Genomic DNA, 22,569 nt, shown 5'->3' on the forward strand with positions numbered 1-22,569 from the left:
CCTGGACACTCAGGGGTCACAGGCTGCTTTGGTGACCCCCTGCTCATACCAGGGGCTGTCAACCAGCTGGCCCCAGAGGGGAGAGGCCCCATGCCCATTCCCAGCCCCCCCCCAGCCAGCCAGTCCCCACCCTGGGGCCGGATGGGAGCCAGTGCTGAGGTCCCCCCTCCCCTCCAGCAATGCCCGATGTCGGGGGGGGGGGGGAGGGGAAGGGGGTATTTGCCAACCGGCCGGCCACAGGAAGCTTTTCCTGTCTGTCCAAGGGTATTTTTTTATGGCTCTAAATCCTCTGCTACCCGGGGCCTTCCCAGAAACACAGAGGCTGTGGGTATCTGGGGGGAGCCCAGGGCTGTGGGTCAGGAGTGAGGGGCACCAGCAGAACTCTGGGGGGCAGGGACAGCGGGGGCTGCAGGTCGGGAGGGGCACCGGCAGAGCTCTGACGGAGGGTGGGGGCTGTGGGTCAGAAGTGAGGGGCACCAGCAGAGCTCTGGGGAGCAGGGAGGGCGGGGGCTGTGGGTCAGGAGTGAGGGGCATCACAACTGGGCCATGCTGGGGTAGCAGCCCCCCATGGACAGATGAGCCCCGAAACAGGGATCCTCGAGCCTCCGTTAGCCCCAGGATCATCCGTCTCTTTCCTGCCCCCCCCCCCCCGCCATCACCCGGGTGTATGGGGAGGGATAAACAGACAGACAGAGGGAGTGTAGGGGGATGAATAGACAGACAGACAAAGGGGATGCACGAGGATGGCCAGCCAGACAGACGGGATGTATGGACAGAGGGAGGCGTGGGGACGGAGGGACGGCTGGAGGACGGCGCAGGAAGGAAGTTCTCACAGCGCGGGCACCGCTCTCGGTCCGGTATATAATTTATATTTATATATTTACACAAGAATCGGTTTATTCCGGCAGGTGCAGGAGGGGCGGGGGCAGGACAGGTACAGACTCAACACCAGACAGACCATCCAACCCCGGAGCTCTGGGACGGGGACGGGGAAGGGGGCTTAGCTCTCTCCCACCCCACACGGTCACCACCTGCCTCTAACGGGGCAGAAGTGGGCGGTGCTGGGGCAGACCCAGTGGTGCGGGGGAGCTGGGGGTGTCGTGTAGGGCAGGGGCCTTCCTCCACAGGCGTCTATGCTGCTCCAGAGAACGCGAGGGGGGACTTAAAACTGTCACACACAAAAGGCTGGTGGGGGAGCATGAAACCGCCGACTAGAGGGTGCAGATTGGTTTGAACCCTGGGCTAAGAATGTGCTGGGTGACTTGAAACCACTGGTTGGATGGGGTGAGGTGATGAAACCGCTGACTGGCTAAGGTGGGGCATCTGGAAACCTCCAGCTGGATGGGGAGGGGTGACTTGAAACCCACGACTGGCTTGGGTGGGATGTCTTGAAACCACCGGCTGGATGGGGTGGGGTGACTTGAAGCCGCCAGCTAGAGTAGACAAGGCAGTTGAAAACCACTTGGGAGAATTGAGTGCAGCTGCTCTGACCCGGCGAGCTAGGACATGCGGGGTGACTCAACACCGGTGGTGGGATCGTGCAGGGTGTCCCAAAACTACCAGCTAGAATTGCATTGGGCAGCCTGACGAGAAGCCTGCCAGGACGTGCAGGGCAGCTTGAAACCACCGGCTAGAGCTGTACGGGGTAACTTGAAACCGTCACCTAAAACGTGTGGGGTAACTTGAAACCACCAGTTGGAGTGCGCAGGGTATCTCGAACCCGCCACCTGCGGGGTGTCGAACCCACCACCCTGAGCGCGTGGAGCAGCTTGAAACCCTCCTCTCGGACGTGCAGGGCCAATTGTAAACGACCTGCTCAGATGTGCCGGGGGCGGCCGTGAACCACGGGCCAGGTGGGGCGGGGGCGGGGTGGCTGGAAGCCGTCAGGGAGGGCAGCTCAGAGAAGGAGCAGGGGGGAGACTCAAAACCGCCATTTGCCCTGGAACTTTGTAAATACACTGCCAAAACTGTCCCCCGGCTTAGCCTGGGGCATCCCCCCTTCACTGCCCCCCCCAGGGGTCCCGGCCCATTGACGCTAGCCCTGCCCCACATGGCTGCTGCGGGGAGGGGTCAATGTAGTATGGGGGGGATGGGGCATCGCCTGCCTCAAGGTCAAAGGTCAACCTGTGCTCAAGGTGGGGCCCAGAGGTCAAAGGTCGACCTACGGCGGACCCCCAAAGGGCAAAGGTCAAAGACTTTTTGATCTCAAGGCCAAGTAGGGCCCCCCCCACCCAACAGGGCCAAGGGTTAAAGGTCAAGAGCTGCCAACCTCGGGGTCAAAGGTCTAACCTCTGCCCTGGCCCCACCTGGCCCCCTCAGTGGGATCAGGGGACTCGCCCCCCCTTCCAATGGGTCGTACCAATGCAGCTGGACCGGGGGGGAGAGGGAGAAGCAACTGAACTCAACACCACCCCCTCGCCCTGATGGGTCAGACCAAAAGGTGGTGCCCAGAGGGGAAGATATTTGGGTGGGGCCTGTGGACGGGGGGGGGGCCCACGTTGATATCAGCTCCACCCCTTCACTGGCAGGGGATTGTACCAATGGAGTGGAACCTAATGGGGGAGGTTGGGTGTGGCCTGCAGGCTAGGGGTGTGGCCTAACTCAGCCTCACATTCCTGGATCATACCAATGCTGTGGGGGATTTGGGTGTGGCCTGCACTGGCTGGGTGTGGCCAAGATAAATCCCACCCCCTTCACCCAGCTGGATTGTACCAATGATGTGGCACTTGGAGAGGATTTGGGCGTGGCCTAACTCAGCTCCACCCCCTCCCGTTGTTGGACCGTACCAATGCAGGGAGGGTGGAGGCGTGGCCAAGCTCAGCCCCATCCTCCTGGATCCTACCAATGCAGTGGAGGGACTGGGGTGTGGCTTGCAGAATGGGGGTGGGGCTGAGCTTGGCCCCACCCCCCTGGACTGTACCAATGCAAGGGTGCCCGGGGGGGAGGAGGCGATTGGGTGGTGGGGGAGTCCCTAGGACAGCTCCCTCTCCCTCGGCGCCCCGTACATGTAGGTGTCCTTGCCCGGCTCCTGCACAAACTCCTCTTTCTTGTCCCAGTCGGCCACCCAGCCCCCATTGGCGAAGCTGGTGCTCTTGGTGGCCCCGTAGCCGCCCCCGTCGCCCGCCCCCCGGGCGGCTTCGTCCTCCTCGTCGGCCAGCTCGTCCTCATGGATGAAGCCGCATTTCTCCAGGCTGGTCTCCTCCGGCTCGGCCCAGGGCTGCTTCTCGCCCGAGGCGAAGAGGCCGTAGAAAATGACGCCCCCGTAGTGCACCATGGAGGCGATCAGGAAGACGTACTGCCACTCCTCCCGCGTCTGGGCCCCGCCGGGGCAGTGGGGCACGGGGGGAGGGGGAGAGAGATGGAGGGTGGGGGAGGGGCACAAGACCGGGGCGGGGGGGACGTTGAGGCAGAATTGGGGGTTGGGAAGGAGGGCGCGGAGGGGCGAACGGGGGAGGGGGGGGACAAGGAAGAGACAAATTAATATTTTATTTCCCTTCCTTTTAAACCTCTTGACTTGGCTCCGGGGGGGGGTTGAGGGGGGGGACATGAGATCAGCAGCCCCCGGACATTGCGCTCCCAAGTGTCTCCCCCCGCAGCCCTTCCAGTGCCCCTCACTCCTGACCCACAGCCCCCCGGTAGCTCAGCCCTGGGCCCCCCACCCCAGCTCTGCCGGTGCCCCTCACTCCTGACCCGCAACCCCCCGTTGGCCCAGCCCGGGGCCCCCCCAGCTCTGCCGGTGCCTGCCGCACCTTATGCTTGGTCATGGCCCCCACGATCAGCGGGCAAACCATGCCCGAGAGGGTGCCCACCCCATTGGAGATGCCCATGAGGATGCTGGCGTAGCGCGGCGCAATGTCCAGGTGATTCACGTTGAACCCTGCAGGGACGGGAGAGAAAAGAGTCTGGGGAGCCGTCCCCCGCTGAGCCCCCGCCCTACTTCCTGCCCCATGGCGCCCCCCCGCTGAGCCCCTGCCCTGCTTCCCACCCCATGGCACCCATGCCGAGTCCCTGCCCCGCTTCCCACCCCCACGGCACCCACGCTGCTCCGCTTCCTGCCCCACGGTGCCCCCCTGCCGAGCCACTGCTCTGCTCCCTCCCCCACTGCGACCCCAGCCGAGCCCCCTGCCCCACGGTGCCCCCCCCCACTGACCTGAAATAGCAAAGCCACTGAAGCCCACAGCAAGGACCAAGAACGAGATGGCGACGCCTTTACTGTGCGAGTAACCCACCACCAGCAGCAGCGTCGCTTCCATGCCGAAACCTGGGGGGGCAGAGAGAGAACTGAGCCCTCCCCCGCCACATCGCCCTGCCGGCGCCCCTCACTCCCGACCCGCAGCCCCCTGCGCTCCCAGCCCTGGGCTCCCCGCCTCCCCTCACCCGCCAATGCCAGCTGGGCCGGCGCCCCTGGCTCCCGACCCGCAGCCCCCTCCTCACCTCCGCAGTTCATCATCTTGCGGACGTTGGTGGTGGACATGATCCTGCGGCTGCGCAGGAAATCGGCGATCTGACCCCCGATGGGGACAATGATGGTCATGACCAGGTGGGGCAGGGCAGAGAGCAGGCCCACCTGGGGGGGGGCACAGGGAGAGGAGGGAGTCTTCTGCCCCGTGGGAGCCAGCCAACCCCCTCCCCCCCCACTCCCTCTTCTTTCCTGGGTCCCACCCAGATGTCTGAGCCCCAACCAACTCATTGCACGGATGGCAGGGGGCAGGCTTCCACCCCAGCATTCCCTGCTCGGGGCCGGGGAGCCTGGGGTGTAATCTGGCTCTGGGAGGGGTGTCTAGTGGTTAGAGCAGGGGGGAAGAATGGGTCTGGGAGCCCGGACGCCTGGGTTCCTGGGCTCCAGGAAGGGAGAGGATCTGGAGCCCGGGCGCCTGGGTTCTGGCCCAGCTCAGGGGGAGGACGGCGGGGCTGGGGGCTGGGCGGCGGTACCTTGCTGATCTCGAAGCCAAAGACCTCCTCGAAGTAGGCCGGCTGGCTGATGAGTAGCAGGTAGAAGGTCCAGCTGCGGCAGAAGTTGGCGACGATGATGGCGTAGACGGGCATGGAGGTGAAGAACTTACGCCAGGGGGCCTTGAATTTCTGCCGCAGGAGAGGGAGGGGTGAGAGGCCTGCGCTGCGAGCTGTCCCCCAGCGGTGCCCCCCCCCCAGCACCTCCCCCAGGGTGTCCCGTCCCGGCGAGCTGCCCCACAGCGGCGCCCCCCCCAGCCCACCTGCAGCGGGGGCTCACCAGGAGGGGGTTCATGAGGCTGGCGCTCTCCCCGATGCTCTCCTCGATGTACTGGCGCTCCTCCTCCGTGATGGTGGGGTGCTGAGCCGGGCTCTCGTAGGAAACCAGCAGCCAGAACATGTACCAGAAGATCCCGAAACTCCCTGTCAACGGGAGGGGCAGAGCGGGGTGAGGGGTTACTGGGCGGGGGGGGGCAGCCAGCTGGGAGAGCCCCCCCGACCTCTGTGTGAGGGATACTGGGCTGAAAGGGGCCATTGGTTTGATGGGGGAGGCTGGATGCCGGGGTCGATGGGCCCGTGGCTCTGCCCTTCTTACCGTAGACGTAGAAGACAGAGCTCCACCCTGAGTACTGGACCAAGACCCCAGCCAGCGGCATGGCGACCACGGCGCCCGCGTAGGAGCCTGCAGGAGATCGTGGGGTACGTTAGCCAAGGCCCCGCGGTTTAGACCCCTCTAGACCTTGCTTTGGCGCCCGGAGCCGGGGAGAGAACCCAGGAGTCCTGGCTCCCAGCTCCGCCCACCGCTCTAACCCACCAGACCCCACTCCTCTCCCGGAGCCAGGGGCAGAACCCAGAAGTCCTGGCTCCCAGCCCCTCTGCTCTGACCACTAGACCCCATTCCCCCACCCATCCCCAGAGCCGGGGAGAGAACCCAGGCGTCCGGGCTGGGCGGGGGTGGGTCCCTTACCGCAGAAGGCCGTGGTGGCGAGGCGGCTGCGCTCCAGGGGAGGGGCCCATTTGCTCCAGATCCCGTGGCAGGCTGGGTACGTCACCCCCTGGGACACAGAGATGTTAGGGCTTGGGGGTGTGGCCAGGTAACTAGGCCCCGCCCCTTCACCCACACCCCGCCCCAGTGCACTCACAAGCCCCCCCCATTAGGAAGGGGGTATGGTTAGCATATCAGGCCACGCCCCATACCGCGTCGCCCTTCCACGCCCACCTCCCACCCCACAAAGAGGGTGTGGCTAGAGGATCAAGCCCCGCCCCTAACAACAGCCCCTGCCCCCTCAACCTCCAGGTTGCCCTCTCCCAGCCAGAGGGGAGAAGGGGCGTGGTCAGAAAAAAACAAGCCCCGCCCTCTTATCCACCCACCTCCATTTGGGGAAGGGGCGTGGCCAACATACCAAATCCCACTCCCCTAACCCTTCCCCCTCCCAAATCCCTTGCCCCCACCAACTCCCCAGTGGGGGTCGGGGGGTGTCCAGGAAGGCAAGCCCCATCCCCTCCCCTTTGGTCCCTGCCCCCACCCCCAGGGGGCACCCACCTCCACCAGCCCCTGCAGGATGCGGACGAAGATGACGCAGCCGTAGTGCACGCGGGCGGCCGAGGGGATCAGCATGTTCAGGGTCGAGGTGGCCACGATGGCAAAGCCAAACACCCTGCGGGGCAGGCGGAGGGTCAGGCGGGGGGGCGGTGCCGGTGCAAGCACACACGCGTCGTCGGTCGCCGTTCCGGCCCCGTGGCCGCTGCTCGCCAGCGCTGTGTGCGAGGGCTGCACGCTCGCTGGGGGCGTGGCATGCACACTGCCCGCTACTGTCTTTACACGCTCACTGCCCGCCAGGGCAGGGCACACTCGCCGCTCACTGCGGGCTTTGGCCAGTCACTGGTGCACAGTCACTTCTCACAATTGTGTTTGCTTTTCACCAGTGCATTGCACGCTCGCTGCTGTGTTTGCACACTCGCTGCTCCTTAGTGCATTGCATGCTAACTGCTTGCTAAAGCATTGCACACTCACTGCTCACCACTGTTTTTGCATGCTCGCTGATCACTAGTGCATGGCATGCTCAAAACTCACTATTGTGTTTGCACGCTAACTGCTCACTGGTGCATGGCACACTTGCTGCTCACTATTGTGTTTGCAGGCTCGCTCAGTGCTAGTGTGTTTGCTTGCTGATGCATTCACACACTTGCTGTACTCTAGTGCGTTGCTCACTATTGCATTTGCATACTCGTGTGTCACCATTGTGTATGCACACACACTGCTCACTAGTGCACTGTGTGCTTGCCTCTCACTGTTGTGTTTGCACACCTACTGTTCACTAGTGAACCGAATGGTCGCTGCTCACTTGCACATTGAATGCTTACTGCTTCCCATGGTGTTTGCATGCTTGCTGCACGTTAGTGCATCACACGCTCACTGATCACTAGTGTTTGCATGCTTGCTGCTCACTAGTGCATTGTGCTAACACTAGTGACACACTACTGTGTTTGCACAGTCACTGCTCTCTATTTATGCCATTGCTGTTCATGGCTGCAGCTGCATTGATCGGAACCACGGTGCACTATTGCATTTTGGCTACCTCGCACTGTTGCTCTATTGCTGCCCCTGGGGTGGGGCGGGGGGGCTGGTTATACAGGGACCCCTCGCCCGGCGCTGGGGCGCAGCCAGCTCTGGGGTGGGGTGCAGGGGCTGTTTAAGGGCCGTGGAGTGGCACCACACGACAGCGGGACAGGAAGTGATGTCTCTCCCGGGGGACTGAGGGAAGCAGCCGGGGATTAGCCCATTTGGAAGGAAGCCAGGCTCTGCTGGAGGGAGAAGCGCTATGGCAGTTTTAATGAGCCTGAGACTTTATACCTGACCTGAGACACCTCCCCCGTCCCGCTCCCCGCAGCCCAGCGCCCCCTAGCGCCTGTCAAAGGGCATCGGGGCCAGCTACTGCCTGCCGGGGGCCAGCACCTCCTGCTGGCCACCTCCCTGCCCCACTCCCTGCATCCCGGCGCCGCGTGGAGGCCAGGGGCCCTGCGGCGTCTCTGTTCTCACCTATTGGCCGCGAATTTCTGGGCGATGAAGCCGCCAGGGATCTGCGTGACGATGTAGCCCCAGAAGAAGGAGCCGTGAATCATCCCCACCGTCTCGGGGTCCCAGGAGAACTGGGCTTTCTGTGGGGGAAAAGAAACCAAGGAAAGGCCCCTGTGGCCCACTCCCTGGACCCCTGGAGCTGGCCAGCCCCCGCCCGGGGGCTGGAGAAGAGCTGGCGCCCCCTAGAGGGGAAACGCTCCATGCCCCACTCCCTGGACCCCTGGGGCCGGGTGGGAGCCGGCGCCCCCTAGAGGGGAGAAGGCCCCTCACCTCCACCACGACCTTGTCGCCCCGGTACACCGTGTTGTTGTTGACCATGCTGACGATGGCCACGCCCAGGTTGCAACGGATGCCGAAGCTGATGCAGAAGCCCAGCCCGCAGAGGATGGCGATGATGTAGCGGCGCGGGAGGCCGAAGCACGTGCAGTCCACCACCGGCAGGGGCTTCTCGCACACCTCCACCGGGCGCCCCTCCTGCGTCAGCTCGATCGTCTCCCCGCCGGGCTGCCTGCGCTCCAGGAGCCTGGGCGCGGGAGAGACAGAGAGAGCGGGGGTCTGGGGCTGGGCGCACGGACGGACGGACGGGCAGATGGATGGAGCAATAGGGTGGATGGGGACAGATGAACAGATAGACAGACAGACAGACAGATAGATAGATAGATAGATGGGGCTTGTGGGGTCTATGGGGATGGACAGACAGACGGCTGGGTGTGTGGGGATAGACAGACAGACAGACAGACAGATAGATAGATAGATGGGGTGTGTGGGGTGTATGGGGACAGACAGACAGACAGACAGAGAGATTAGATGGGGTGTGTGGAGATGGATAGACAGGCAGACAGACAGACAGATAGCTGGGTGTGTGGGGTCTATGGGGACGGACAGACAGACAGACAGATGGGATGTGTGAGGATAGACAGACAGATAGATAGATAGATAGATAGATAGATAGATAGATGGGGTGTTTGGGGATAGACAGACAGACAGATAGCTGGGTGTGTGGGGGTCTATGGGGACGGACAGACAGACAGACAGATAGCTGGGTGTGTGGGGTCTATGGGGACGGACAGACAGACAGACAGATAGCTGGGTGTGTGGGGTCTATGGGGACGGACAGACAGACAGACAGATAGCTGGGTGTGTGGGGTCTATGGGGACGGACAGACAGACAGACAGATAACTGGGTGTGTGGGGACAGACAGATGGGGCTGGATTTACCTCCCCGCCCCGCTCCCTGCACCGGGGCCAGCCCCGCGTGCCCAGGCAGAGCCCCCGGCCGAGCCGCACCCACCGGGCTGCGGCCTCGTCAGCACATTGGGAGCTGCGGGTCAGGGCGCGAGGCGGCTGTGTCTGCAGATTAGGACGGTTTTAAATATCCCTGGCTAAGCTCCCCTGCCCGGCGTCGAACTCGGCCGACCTTCCTCTGACACCCGCTGCCCCCTGCCTTCCTACCCGGAGCCACGGCCCCTCTGGGGCGGGGCGTGGGGGGGGGTTATACAGGGACCCCTCCCCGGCGCTAGGATTTCACTGCCCCACTGTTCCTCTTCAACTGCTACAATGCCTCTTCCCTGGGGCGGGGGGGTTGGGGGGACAGAGGGGCTGAAATCAGAACCCAGTCCTGTCCCCATTGCAAACTGGAGTGACTCCGGATTGACCCTAGGGGGGATCTGAGAGCTTATCCACATATACCCAGATAGATGGACAGACAGACTCCTCCCCACCCCATTTCTGGTCTCCACCCCTCCCCCCTCCCACTGCCTCCTATCCTCACCCCATCCCCCTAGCTCCACCTCACTGCCTCTACCCCAACACCCCCCCTCCTCTCTACCCCTTCCCCACCCCCTCCCTCCAATCTCCTCCTCCCTCCCAGCCTCCCCCCAGTTCCTCTCCCCCCCCCCCCGTCTTTTCACCCCCGCCTGGTGTTAATAAGGAGTTGCTATTTCTTGCACCGTTTCACGGCTTCTTCTTCGCACTGGCAGCTCTGGAAGAGCAGGTGAGAGAAACGACCCCCCCCAAACCCCAGCCCCCCGGCTCCCCACAGCGCAGCGCCCCCTAGCGCCTCATGGGGGCCAGCCTTGACTGCCGGGGGGAGCGCCCCCTGCTGGCCCCCCTGCCCCGCTCCCGGCAGCGCCCCCTAGTGCCACAACACACCCTGACGCACTCCTAGCCCCCGGTGTGCTGGGGGGGCGGAGTGGGGGTGGGCTGGCGCTGGGGGGCGGGGTGGGCTCAGCGGGACCATATGGAAGCAGCATTAAGTCCTGGCGCTGGGCTCCCGGCCAACCTGCATCATCAGCCTGTTAATAAACTCGGCAGGGATGGAGCTGTGAATCGCACACGCGCTCGCACGCGCACACACACTCACAGGGACACGCAGCCTCCCTCCCCCCTCCTCCTTCGCACAAGCTGTCGCTAGCTGCTACATCCCTCCACCCCCGGCCCAGCCCCGGCTAGGTGAGAACAGGAGCCACCAGGTTTTGTGTGTGTGTGTGTGTGTGTGTGTGTGCGCGCGTGCTGCCCCCTGCTGGAGGGGCTGGGCCCTGCTCTGTGTGTGTGTGTGTCTGCTGCCCCCTGCTGGAGAGTCTGGGCCCTGCACTGCGTGTTTCCAGGTTAGGGCTGAGTGTGAATGTGTTTGTGTGTGTGAGACAGTGGGGGGGGGGGAGATGTGTGTGTGCCCCCCAATGGGGCGCCTCTCCAAACCCCCCACCCCACCTGCCAATGGGCGAATCTTCCAGCTCCATCTGTTCTCCCCCAGCCCCCTCCCCCGTCGGGGGCTGCGCCGGGGTGCCCCTCGCGGCCGGCGGATTAGCCCCCAGGAACCCTGGTTAAATCCTGCCACGGGAGGTCGCCGAGCTTCCCCTGCCCCGATGAGCCCAGCCACCCCCAGCGAGGCAGCCGGGCCCACGGGGGCAGACGTCAGCCACGCGTGGACCACCGAGGGTCGCGGGCCTGAACGTGGCGTGAGAAGGAGACGGGGAGGGGGTGACCCGGCCCCCGGCCGGAGGAACCGAGGTGGGGAAATTCGCTAAGGGAGGTTTCTCCAAGCGGGCCAAGGGCTGGTTTTGTATTTATTTATTTAATCAAACGGGAGGAAATTTCAAACCAAAACGTTGCGACTTTTTCGCATCCCAAATCAGTGACCTCAGCGCAAATTTACGAATAAAAAAAAACACCAAAAGGAGGGGGGAAAAAATCCACTCGGCTCTTTTTGCCTCATCCATTTCTCCGCCTAAGAAAGAACCCGGCCCCAAATATTGGCCACACCGAGGGCTCGGAGGTTGACGACAGCAGTAATCATTTAAGTTTTACACTGTCAAAGTTGCAGAGAAAAGCCTGAGGACTCCCTGAGAGGATTAAGAAGGGCGCCTCGGAGTTGTGTGGAAACCCTTGTCATTTTCAACGCTGGTCACAGGAGTTTGGTTCTTTGAAAACTCAGGGCCTGGAATTTCTATTGTTTGCGTTAAAGAAATAATCCCAGGCCGCCTTCAAGCAGATCATCTCTGCAATCCAGGCTTTGCTTTCCAGTCCCGCAGCGAAAACTCTCAGCACCTCGATTCCGGTCCGTTCCCAGCGCAGGCATGGAGACGTTAGCCTGAAACCACCGAACACTCAGGCTGGAGGGTTGTATCGTCACATGCCGATAGGGCTGAGAAGCCAGATCGATCCCACGCACGGAGCAGAGAGAGAGAAAACAGGCTGCTCCCACAGGCATGAGACACAGCTCAAACCACCTTACCCGGGGCGGGTGCTTTGCAGACGGACCGACCACCCACTTGGGAAGAACCAAGGGCCCCCTCACAAGCTAAATCCGTGGCCCTTCTCTCTGCTCCTGGCAAATGCTGGCTGGCCCTGCTCGTACGCCGCTGCACGGCTCATTCCCCGCGTCGGGCGTCTCTCTGCCGGCTCCTCCATTGCTAGCGCATCAGACCCGAGCTGCCCGTCTTTGCCTCCCCGGCGTGGCCTCGCCTCGCTCAGTCCCTCTGCCGCCGAGAGGCTCTCGTGCTGCTCGTCAGGCCACCCCACAGCATCTCGGTCCCGCCCCGGGCTCCCTCGTCCTGCCGTCTCCAGCCGGCACCTCTTGTCTGGTGTTGGCAGCTCTTCGGGGGAGGGGCCGACTTTTGTTTCTGGGTTTGTGCAGCACCTAGCACTATGGGGACCTGGTCCTACCGTAATACACCTAATAATGTGCAGCGCCTGGCACCATGGGGTCCTGGGCCATGAGGGACTCCTAGGTGCTACCATAATACACCTAATAATGGGCTTCAACTAACACCATGTGGGGGGGGTCCTGGGCCATGTCTGGGGTGCCTAAGTGCTACCGTAATACACCTAATAGAAATACAAATATACAGCACCATGGGGCTCTGGTTCCACATGTGGGGCAACCAGGTACTGCTGTAATACACCGAATCGCAATAAAAATGGGCAGCGCCTAGCCCAATCAGGCCTGGTCCACGACCAAGTCTCCTAGGCACTACCGTAATACAGGTAATAAATCATCATCATCTGCAGGCCTCACAAGTACCTGGACTGAAAGCCAGGCCGGATGAAGTTCAGGCATCTGATTACAACGCTACCTCCCCACAGCCAGCCCGGGCCACGCTGCCTCAAAACAGGAATCAAAGCAAAGCAAGAATTAATTCAGGGCAGTGCTATAAACCCAGGGGTCCTGGCTCCCAGACACCCTAACCACTGGGCCCCACTGTCCTCCCAGAGCTGACAATAGAACCAGGCATCCTAGCTCCCATCTCCCCCTGCTCTAACCACTAGACCCCACTCCCCTCCCAGAGCCGGGGGTAGAACCCAGGAGTCCTGGCTCCCAGGTCTAAGCGTCTTCCGAAGCGAAGGAAAATGCTGGCTATGAAACTGACTGCATTCATAACAAAGGCCGAGTTGGATCAGCGCATCCAAGGGGACTCAATTCTGGGAAGTATTCGTTTGCGCTGGGCTGGGTTTTCTAGCAGCTCGGCTCTAGTTCAAGCGGGAGTGAAGCCAGGGGCCAGCCGGGTCACACAAGAGGTGAGCGTAGGTGAGCGAAACAACGGGCTGGAAAAACTGGAGAGGGTCCAGAGAAGAGCTACGAGGGGGATGGAAGATTTGTGAAGCCTGCTGTGAAGTGAGAGACTCCAGATGCTCGTTCTGTTTTGCTGGACAAGGAGACACTTCGGGGTGTTTTGATCCCGTCATTTCAAAATCGCCAATGATGGGGAAACCATTCCAGCTCTTGGTAAGTTTTCCAATGGTTAATTCCATGTGCACCTTATTTCCAGCCTGAATCTGGGCTCGCTTCAGCTTCCAGCCATTGGATCATGTCAGACCTTTGCGTGCTAGACCGAAGAGATCCCACCAGGGTCAACTTTCTATTTAACTTAGAAGATGTGGAAAGAGCAACCGGGATAGACCACACTGGTCATAGTCTAGTGTCTCTGCCCGGGAAGAGTCACGTGGAGTTTGAGAATACAGGAGGACAGCAAATAAAAGCAAATGAATTGATTTAAAGTATGATCCTGATGAATCAAACTGAAACGGAGCCGAAAGGAAAGAAACCCTCCGGATAGAAATATAAGCATAAGAAATGGAACGAAAGCCAATAAAAATGAAATTAAATAATTGTAGTTGATCAGAATAAAAGGGAACAAAAGCAAATATAAATTAAATCGATTTAATCCTAATTTATCAAAATAAAATGAAATCAAAGAAAAAATAAAAAGTTCAAAATCTCAAGAGATCAGAATCAAAGACAGTAAAATCACACCAAATTGGAATGAAATAACTGTGATTAATCAAATTAAATTAAATAATCCTACTTAATCAAAATAACATCATAGAGAAATTACATCAAATAATTCTAAATAACCAAAATAGAATAATACATTAATGAACGGTAATTAATCCACATCAAAATAATAAAGCAATTCAATTGTAATTCATCAAAATAAATATGGTATTTAAATTAATCTAAAGAAAACAATTCCAGTTAATCTAAATAAAGTGATGAATTATATCAAATAATTATAATGAATTAAATCATCTTAATTCTTCAAACCAAAAAAGAATAAAAAACCAGGGAATTGGCCCCACAGATTAAAGGTTCAAAGTAAAATGCAACCCAAAGGAATCAAAACAAAACAAAAACACCCCAACAGGATAGAAAAAACAAAACTAGAAAGCAGCCGTGCTAAATAAAAAATAAATCTGCATATACATATATACACACACACACACATACACGCAGTCCAAATTCTCCAGTCAAAGAGAAAATCCAGTGCATACATAAAACAGAGAATCAAATTCAAATACAAATAGCACTAACCCCCCTCTGGAGCCGGGGATTTTGAACCCAGGAGTCCTGGCTCCCGGCCCTCCCCCGCTCTAAAGACAATTTAAACAATTCAATCGGGTGAAAATAATTCTACAGGATGGAATTAAAATGAAACTGAAATCAGGGTCTGTCCTTTGCCTGGGGCCCAGAGACAGTTCAGGGATTCCCAGAGTCATGAGACTTAAACACAGAGGTTGGGAGGAAAAAAAAAATCTATGGAGCCAACTTTAACGCCATGAAATATAGATGAAGGCGGATGCAGTTATTGCTAGAAAGGGCATGAATTATTCAGCCCGCCCTGGAATGGCTGGTAGAAAGGAATCTGGGCCCCTCCAAGCACTGGCAAAAGTCCTTGGAGCGAGGGGGAAGGTTGCACAAGTCCTGCTTCCCAGCCCCCTCTGCTCTAACCACTAGACCCCACTCCCCTCCCAGAGCCGGGGATAGAACCCAGGTGTCCTGGCTCCCAGCCCATTTCCCAAGATGAGGCAGCCCGTATGTGGCTGGGGGTAATTTTCCCAGCTCAGGTGTTAACAGTTTAATAACCCAGGAGATAAGTTTGCAAGTCTCCTCCAGAGATGAGTCGATTTAATCTACCTCGGTCACTCACTCGACTCCCATCCCCCTGGCGTCTGGGTGCCTCACGATCTCTATTTACCCTCCCGCGGGAGGCAGGGCAGGGCTGTCACCCCCATGGTACAGAACCGGGAGAGAGGTTAAGTGACAGAACCAAGGTCACCCAGGCAGTTTGTGGCACAAACCAGGAACTCCTTGAAAACCTCCATTTTCCCCAGCTACCTGGCTTCTCCCGTCCCTTCCATCCCCCTCCATTTCAGGGCCCTCCCCACCAGTCCCCATTGCCCTCTGCCCCCATACCAGGTCCCCCAATCTCCCCCACGCCAGCAGCTCTGTGTACCCCCTGTTCCCGCCTCCTCCCATACCAGGGTTTCCCATTCTGCTCTCCCGTGCCCGGCTATTTGTGTGCCGCGCACATCCCTTTAGAGATCATGTTTTAAAGCTTTTCTCCCAAACCAGGAGGTCTAAAAGAATGACTCCTTTTTTTTTTTAAATGGAAGCCGAAACTCTCACAAAATCCCAGGACTCCAGGAGCTGGAGAACTGGAGCAAAATAGTGACTATCACCAGACACCCAGACGCTTTGGAAACCCCCACACAGTGCCTCTCTCTGCATCTTTAGGTGCCTAAATCCCTTTGGAAATTTGAGCCCACTTTCACTAAAAGCAGCGATGATTTCAGGCAAACGACACCCAGGTCTGGATTGTCCCCTCCAGCAAGGAGCAGAAGGGACGGATGAACGGATGGAGAGAGAGAGACACACACACACACACACACACACACACACACTCAAAGCGTGGCTCATCCTCTCTAGCAGGGGGCGGCCAGGACACGGACACACGCACAGGCTATGGCATTTGCAAACTACAGGAAGCAATTTCACGTTGGGAGTCGGCAAGAGGATAAGCTCCAGACCAGCTGTCTAGTTCAGAGAAGCGGAAGGCAAAATATCTAACAGCCTCGCAACTTTGCAAAGGCCTCCCCTGACCCTGAAAGGTGTCGGCTGCTGGCAAATGAGCCAACGCCTTATCGTAAAAATCTGCGTGGGGGTGATAAATAGATAGATAGAGAGACAGATAGATAGATAGACGGGCGTGTATGGAGATAGATAGATAGATAGAGAGAGAGACAGGCAGACAGACGTGTATGGAGATAGATAGGTAGATAGATAGATAGATAGACATGTATGGAGATAGATAGACAGACAGGCAGATAGATAGATAGAGGGATGCTAAAGGAAAACCGAGACATTACAAATCCCCTTGGCCCGTGCTCTGCCTCTATTATTCACTGGGAAAACGCTGCATCCGTTTTACTCCCTGACTATGCTACGACTGTTCGGCTCAGAACAGGTGGGCAAAGGACTCCAGGCCCCTCCAGATGCAGCCAGGGGCCAAAGAGGAGTTTCAAAAGCCCCTGGGCTGTTTGGGCCCTAACCCCCCTCCACCTCAGGAGCCCGTGTGGCTTTAAACATCTGCTCCCAGGTTCAATCCCAGCCCCTCCCAGAGCACACATCCCTGTGGATGTGTGTGTCATTCTGACACACCCCGCTCTGTGTCACATTTTGACACCCGCCTGTGGGATTGGGTGGGTGGGTGTCATTAGGATCCCCATTTCGGAGTGTCTCACGTCTGTGTACCTGTCGATATGATTCACCCAGGCCCCCCCCGGCCTGGATCCCTGTAACCTGAATTCAACTAAACCATCTCCTCCACAGCCACCGTGGGTCGCAAGACATCCGGAAATGCAAACTCCACCGCGTCCCTGGGGCGGGGGGTGGGCAAAACTGTGGCGGAGGGGCATTTGGACACACAAAGTTGTGTCTGTTTGTATCATTTGACACACGTGCCCTGGTATATTTCAGACACACGTGCAGCTTTTCCCCCATATGCCGTGGCGTGTGCACAGGCTGTGTGTAGGCAGAGGTCTGATTTTAAAGCCGGGTGTGCTCCCGTGAGCCACGCAGTGGGTATTGGCGTGTTACTTTTGCGCCCTGGGCAGCGATTCAGACAGTAAACCTGGCTCCAGAGTTATTGGCAAACCATTCACCTATGTCAGAGCAATACCTGAGCAGACCCACAGACTCAGGATCTAGATGGACAGACAGACGGAGCGGTGACAGATGGCTAGATCGATGTGTCATTAGACACCCTTGCGGTGCACACTCATACCCACAGAGAGCTTTTCTGACAAGCCCACATCAGCTACAAGAGAAGCTCCCGGTGAAGAATGTGAAGCGGGGAGGTGCCAGAATTCAGCTGGGCCCTGCTCCCTTATCTGGCCCCCCCCGCTCCCCCCCTCGTGTGCCCCTGCTCCTGAACCAACCTGGCCCGGTTGTTGCCCCGTTTTCTGCAGACCAGAGGAGGTGGGTAGGGGATTGGAGGAAGGGAAAGGAGCTGCCAGGAGCTGGCCAGGGCCCTGGATTCTCTCCCTGCCTCTGCCGCGCAGCTCCTGCGTGAGGCCGAGCAAGACACTTCGAGCCAACGTTTCCAGGTGGGCGCCCAGCGTGTGTCCCTCACGCCAGACTTGAGATGCCAGCATCTGCTTTGCAGAAGTGCTGAGCGCTCTGCGGTCGGGCGCCAGGCGCACAGGAAGGGCACTGAAAACGCAGGGTCTCAGCGGCTCAAAGCGGGGTGCACCCGTCCTCATAAACCCAAGAAGTAGGGGTCACCCAATGAAATGAACAGGCAACAGGTTTAAAACCAACAAAGGGAGGTATTTCTTCACACGGCCCACAGTCAACCTGCGGAACTCCTTGCCAGAGGATGTTGTGAAGGCCAAGACTATAACAGGGTTCAAAAAAGCCCTAGATAAGTTCCCAGAGGATAGATCCATCAGTGACTATTAGCCAGGCCGGGCGGGGATGCAAAACCATGCTCTGAAGTGTCCCCAGCTTCTGTTTGCCAGAAGCTGGGAACAGGGGACAGGATGGATCACTCGCTGATCACCTGTTCTGTTCATCCCCTCTGAAGCACCCGGCACTGGCCATTCTCAGAAGACAGGACGTCTGACCCAGTCCGGCCATTCTTATGTTCTTAAGTGGGTACTTCTGCCTGGAGCCTCTGCTCCCCAGCTGTCAAAGGGGGCTAATTCCCTCGCATCGCATGGGGCAGAGAGACGTGAATCCCTGCTTGGGACGCTCGTGGGCGCTCGCGTGATGAGCAGCACAGGAAAGCACAATGAAAAATTCTGTGTTGAGAGCAGGCGGCTGGACCTCGGGCCAGAAATAAGTCCGCCCGCTGAGCAAGGGGGAGAAAAGCAAATATCGAGAAAGCAAGGCTCGGGTACCGACCAATCAGACAAAACTAAACTGAACTAAAGCTGCGCTGTGAGTGAGTCCCGGCCTGACCGTGCGCTAGAAGAAGCAGGGACCGGCAGAGAAACCAGCATGTGCTGCGGGGATTAAAGCCTGTCTCCTAAGGCAGCTGCACAAGGGGCCCAGAATGAAGGTTTCAGACGCACCTTAAATCTGGCATTTCCTGAGCGCTCGACCTGCCTCATCCTTACTAATATTCGGCTAATGGCATGTTTTGTAGCTGCCCACACGGAGTTTTGTTATACGTAACAGCTACACACACAGATATGCAGATGGATTGTATTAGACACACACAGAGTTGGCTTTCTATATAACACACACAGTTTATTGTGTGTATATAATAAACTGTGTGTGTATTGTATATGCACATAGATCTTACACACACACACACACCCGTGAATGTGACCATATATAAATGTGTGTGTACATATTTGTGTGTTTATTGTATCATTCTATTACATGTGTATATGGATTATATATAATAAAATCTATGCAGGTGTGTGTGTTTTATTGTGTGTAACACTAGAGATCAGCACATCGATTTTATGATTCTATAATACACACACACGTTATGATATATACACACACACACTTATACACACCTAGATTTTTATTATGTGCACACACACACCTTCGATGTAGTCACCTTCCCCTTGCTGACAACAGACAGAGCTCCTGGCCAGAGACTCTCACGCGGGCTCTCTCGCTCGCACTATATATATATAAAGCAAGCGGGATCCATTTATAAAACTAGTGCATATTTCATGAGGTGCGGCTCTGACAGGACACAATCTTCACTGGAATCCGGGCCAGTTACGTAAGGGCACCGGGGTCCTTCTCGACGCCAGGGCTGAGGTTTGTTGTTTTCCCTCGCTCGGCTCTTTTAAAACAACACAATGTCCCGTCTCTGCGTCAATCCCCTGGGTGGGGCAGTGCCAGTCGGCTACGAACCAGACCCGGGGGGGGGGGGCTGGAGCCCCAGGCGGCGAGTCGAGGGTTAAATTCTCCAGAGGGCAGACCCCCGACCCACTGCTTCTGCCTGACTGGGGCAGGCACAGGTCAGAAGTCGGGGCTTTCTGACACCAGCTGGGATCCGGCCCCATTGACTCCAATGGAGCAGCGGCCAGTTATCCCAGTCGTGGGTCTGGCCCCCTTGACGTCAATGGGGCATCACCAATTCACAGCGGTGGGGGTGTGACCCAAAGACATTTTCTGAGGTACCCAAGTCAACCTCGTCTGCGCAGGTGCCGCCTCCCCTGCCCCCGACCCTGGACACACAAACACGCAACCTGGACACACAATCTTATCTACCCCCCGGCCAGACACACAAAGCAGCACGATCGCACAAACGCTCGCTCACCAGCGGTGTGGGGCAATCCACACACGCACCCCGCCCCCTCCAGGCCCCATCCCGAACCCATCACCTCCGATATTCTTAATGATTTATTTCCATCCCACAGCCCTCTGCAGCCCCGCACCCTCCAACTCGCAGGGGCGACCCCAACATTTTGTGAACCCTCTCCACACTCATCGCTCCCCCCCCCCCGATCCTCAGAAGGGATCGAATTTAATCAAGGGAGTGTGTGTGTGTAGGGGGGGGGGGAATGCAACCAGCTGCAAAAATATATAACCCGGCCCATGTGTAAACGCCACAGCGAGGGGATTAGAGCGGGATGGGGGGGTGGGGGTGAATGGATGAAGGTTATAAATAGAAAGCAAATATCTCTCCATCGCTTCCTCCCCAAGAAGGGCTGATGGGGGGGGGGGGAGAAGCTTCCTAAGGTAAATCTGGGGTGCTCCAAAGCCAATTTCCAGCCCCTGCACCCCCCCACCCCACAGCATTGCGTAAGGGGGTGCCAGGTGGGGGGGCTTGCATCTGGCCCTGGGTATCAAGAGGGGGTGGGAAGGTGGGTGTGTGCAAAAGGGGGACATGGGAGTGGGTGTGTGTGTACGGGGCTGAATCGGGGGCGGGTAATGGGGGTGAGTGTAGGGGGGGTGAATCTAAAGGGGGCAGTGGAGGGGGGAGAGACACGGAGGTGAAGTTGGGGGTGATGGCCGGGGGCGGTGTGCAGGGGAACCCAAGGGGGTGAATCTAGGGGGCAGGGGCAGGGGGTGATCCGGCCGGGGGGGGGGGGGTGTATGACCCAGCCTCGGGTCAGCGCGTGCGGACACAGTAACACACCTCCCGCTGCCCACTGGCCTCTCCCCAGCCTGCAAGGGCCCGATCCCGGCTGCGGCGGGACCAGGGACCCCGCCCGTTCTCCAAGCCCGGGGGCCCCGATCCTGCCCCCCCACAGGGAGGGGCAGGATCCCGACCTCCTCCCCTACGCCCCTCACCTGTGCAGCTGGCCCAGCGTCTTCCCGGCCAACTTCTGGAACTCCTCCTTGCGGAACTGCATGGCGCCGAGCGGGTCCGAACCGAGCCGGCTCACAGCACCATCCTTCAGCCGGGGCCAGCAGGTCTGGGGTGGGGGGGGTGGAAGGAAGGGGTCCCTCTGTCTGTCTGTCTGTCTCTTTCCTTCCTTCCTTCTCCGGCTGTTTCCTTCCTTCTCTTCCTCCCCTCTGACTTGCCTTCACTTTCTCGCTTTCTCTCCCCGTCTCCCTCCCGACCACGGCAGGAGCTGGGAGCGGCTGCCCAGGACGGATCGGATCGTCCCAGCCCCAGCTGCTCCCCCCGCCCCGCCGAGCCGCCCGCGTCACTCGCCGCTGCTCTAAATCCAGGCGATCCCTGCGTGGGACGCCGCTGCCGGCTCGGCCCCCCCCCCCGCCGCACCGCTCCTGTGGGCCAGCCCCGAGGCCACGGGGAGGGGCAGGGGAGGGATCAGCACCAGGGACAGCTCCGAGGCGGAGAAAGAGGAACCGCCACGACCCGGGGGCTCCTCCAGGGAGGACCCCAATGGGGGGAAAGGGAAGTGTGTGTGGGGGCTGGGAGCCAGGACATCTGGGTTCTTTCCCTGACTCAAAACCTCCACAGAACCCAGGAGTCCTGGCTCCCAGCCCCCTGCTCTAACCACTGGACCCCACTCCCCTCCCAGAGCTGGGGAGAGAACCCAGGAGTCCTGGCTCCCCCCACCATACCCCACTCCTCTCCCAAAGCCGGGCAGAGAACCCAGGAGTCCTGGCTCCCAGCCCCCCCCGACAATCCCCACTCTGATCAGCGGACCCGCTCCCAGAACCTCTCCCAAGGTAGCGGCCTAGCAGGACCTGGCCAGCTCCGAGCTCACCCTCCCCTGCGCCCGGAAGCTGCCAGCTGTCAGCAGCCCCAGCCGGCCCGGAGGCAGCTGCCCAGACCGAGGTGTGTGTGTGGGGGGGGGATGCCCCAGTGGGAGACAGATGGTGCAAGCTTCTCAGGACACAGGCACCCTCTTGGCAGGTGAGGGGGAGCAGCCGGCTGCCTTGAGCAAGTCTGTGTCCCCCCCACAGCCCACTAGACCCCACTCCTCTCCCAGAGCTGGGGAGAGAACCCAGGAGTCCTGGCTCCCAGCGCCCCCGCTCTAACCACTAGACCCCACTCTCCTCTCGGAGCCGTTGAGAGAACCCAGGAGTCCCCCGCCTCCTGCTCTCACCACTAGACCCCACTCCCCTCCCAGAGCTGGGGAGAGAACCCAGGAGTCCTGGCTCCCCCCCGCACCCCCTCCCCCAGTGAGAATTACATCCCAGGAGCAATGGAAAATTTCTAGAGCCAGATTGGATGGGTGGGTGGGATAATGAGATGCAAATATATGCACAGAGAAGGGAATGGGGACAGAGTCTGGGGGTAAAGTGATAAGAACAGCCCTGGGTCCCCCCATCTGAGTTTCGGGGGGGCCCAGGGTGTGGGTAGGTGACGGGGAGCTTTTGGATCAAGAATAAGTCCCGGGACGGTATTGGACAGTGAGACGCCCCCTAAGAGAGCAGCGAGCCCTTGGAGGGGGTGAGGGGCTGGCCACAGGGATAGGCCCCATTCTCCACCCCCCAGAGCCAGCCAGTCCCCACCCTGGGGCCGGAGGGGAGCCAGCACCCCCTAGAGGGGAAAGGCCCCCGTGCCCCGCCCCCGGGAGCCAGCCAGCCCCTGCCCTTCAGTGCCGGCTGGCGGGAGAAGGCCCCGAATTGGGCGCCTGAGAAACTTCCCGCAGCCCCTGTGCTGTGGCTGGCAGATGGCAGGGGGAGGCAGAGGGGGCCGGCTGCGAAGGGGAGAGAACAGGCTGTACGCGGGGAAGGAGCCAGGAGGGAGAGGGGGAGAAAACAGCGGGCGGAAGGCGGAGCTGGCAGGACACAGGAGCCTGGTTGGGGACGGGAGAGAGAGAAAAGCGAGCAGGGAAAGAAAAGAAGTTAACGGCTGCAGAGGCGCTTG

General features: G+C 59.1%; 1 protein-coding gene across 1 annotated transcript; it reads right to left on the minus strand.

The window, feature by feature from the left end:
* Window positions 1-841: 841 nt before the first annotated feature.
* On the minus strand, window positions 842-20,706 carry SLC17A7 (solute carrier family 17 member 7). The gene is made up of 12 exons (XM_067552177.1): window positions 20,574-20,706; window positions 8,300-8,552; window positions 7,991-8,109; window positions 6,494-6,608; window positions 5,918-6,005; window positions 5,546-5,632; window positions 5,231-5,373; window positions 4,933-5,082; window positions 4,435-4,567; window positions 4,151-4,261; window positions 3,750-3,877; window positions 842-3,313 (listed from the first exon to the last, which is right to left on the minus strand). The coding sequence occupies exons 1-12, from the start codon at window positions 20,633-20,635 to the stop codon at window positions 2,972-2,974; spliced, it is 1,731 nt and encodes a 576-aa protein (XP_067408278.1). The 5' UTR covers window positions 20,636-20,706; the 3' UTR covers window positions 842-2,971.
* Between the last annotated feature and the right edge of the window lie 1,863 nt (window positions 20,707-22,569).

The sequence above is a fragment of the Emydura macquarii genome, unplaced genomic scaffold (genome assembly GCF_026122565.2).
Source record: "Emydura macquarii macquarii isolate MOO-44397 ecotype Brisbane River unplaced genomic scaffold, CSIRO-AGI_Emac_v2 contig_1386, whole genome shotgun sequence".
Classification (NCBI taxonomy): Eukaryota; Metazoa; Chordata; order Testudines; family Chelidae; genus Emydura; species Emydura macquarii.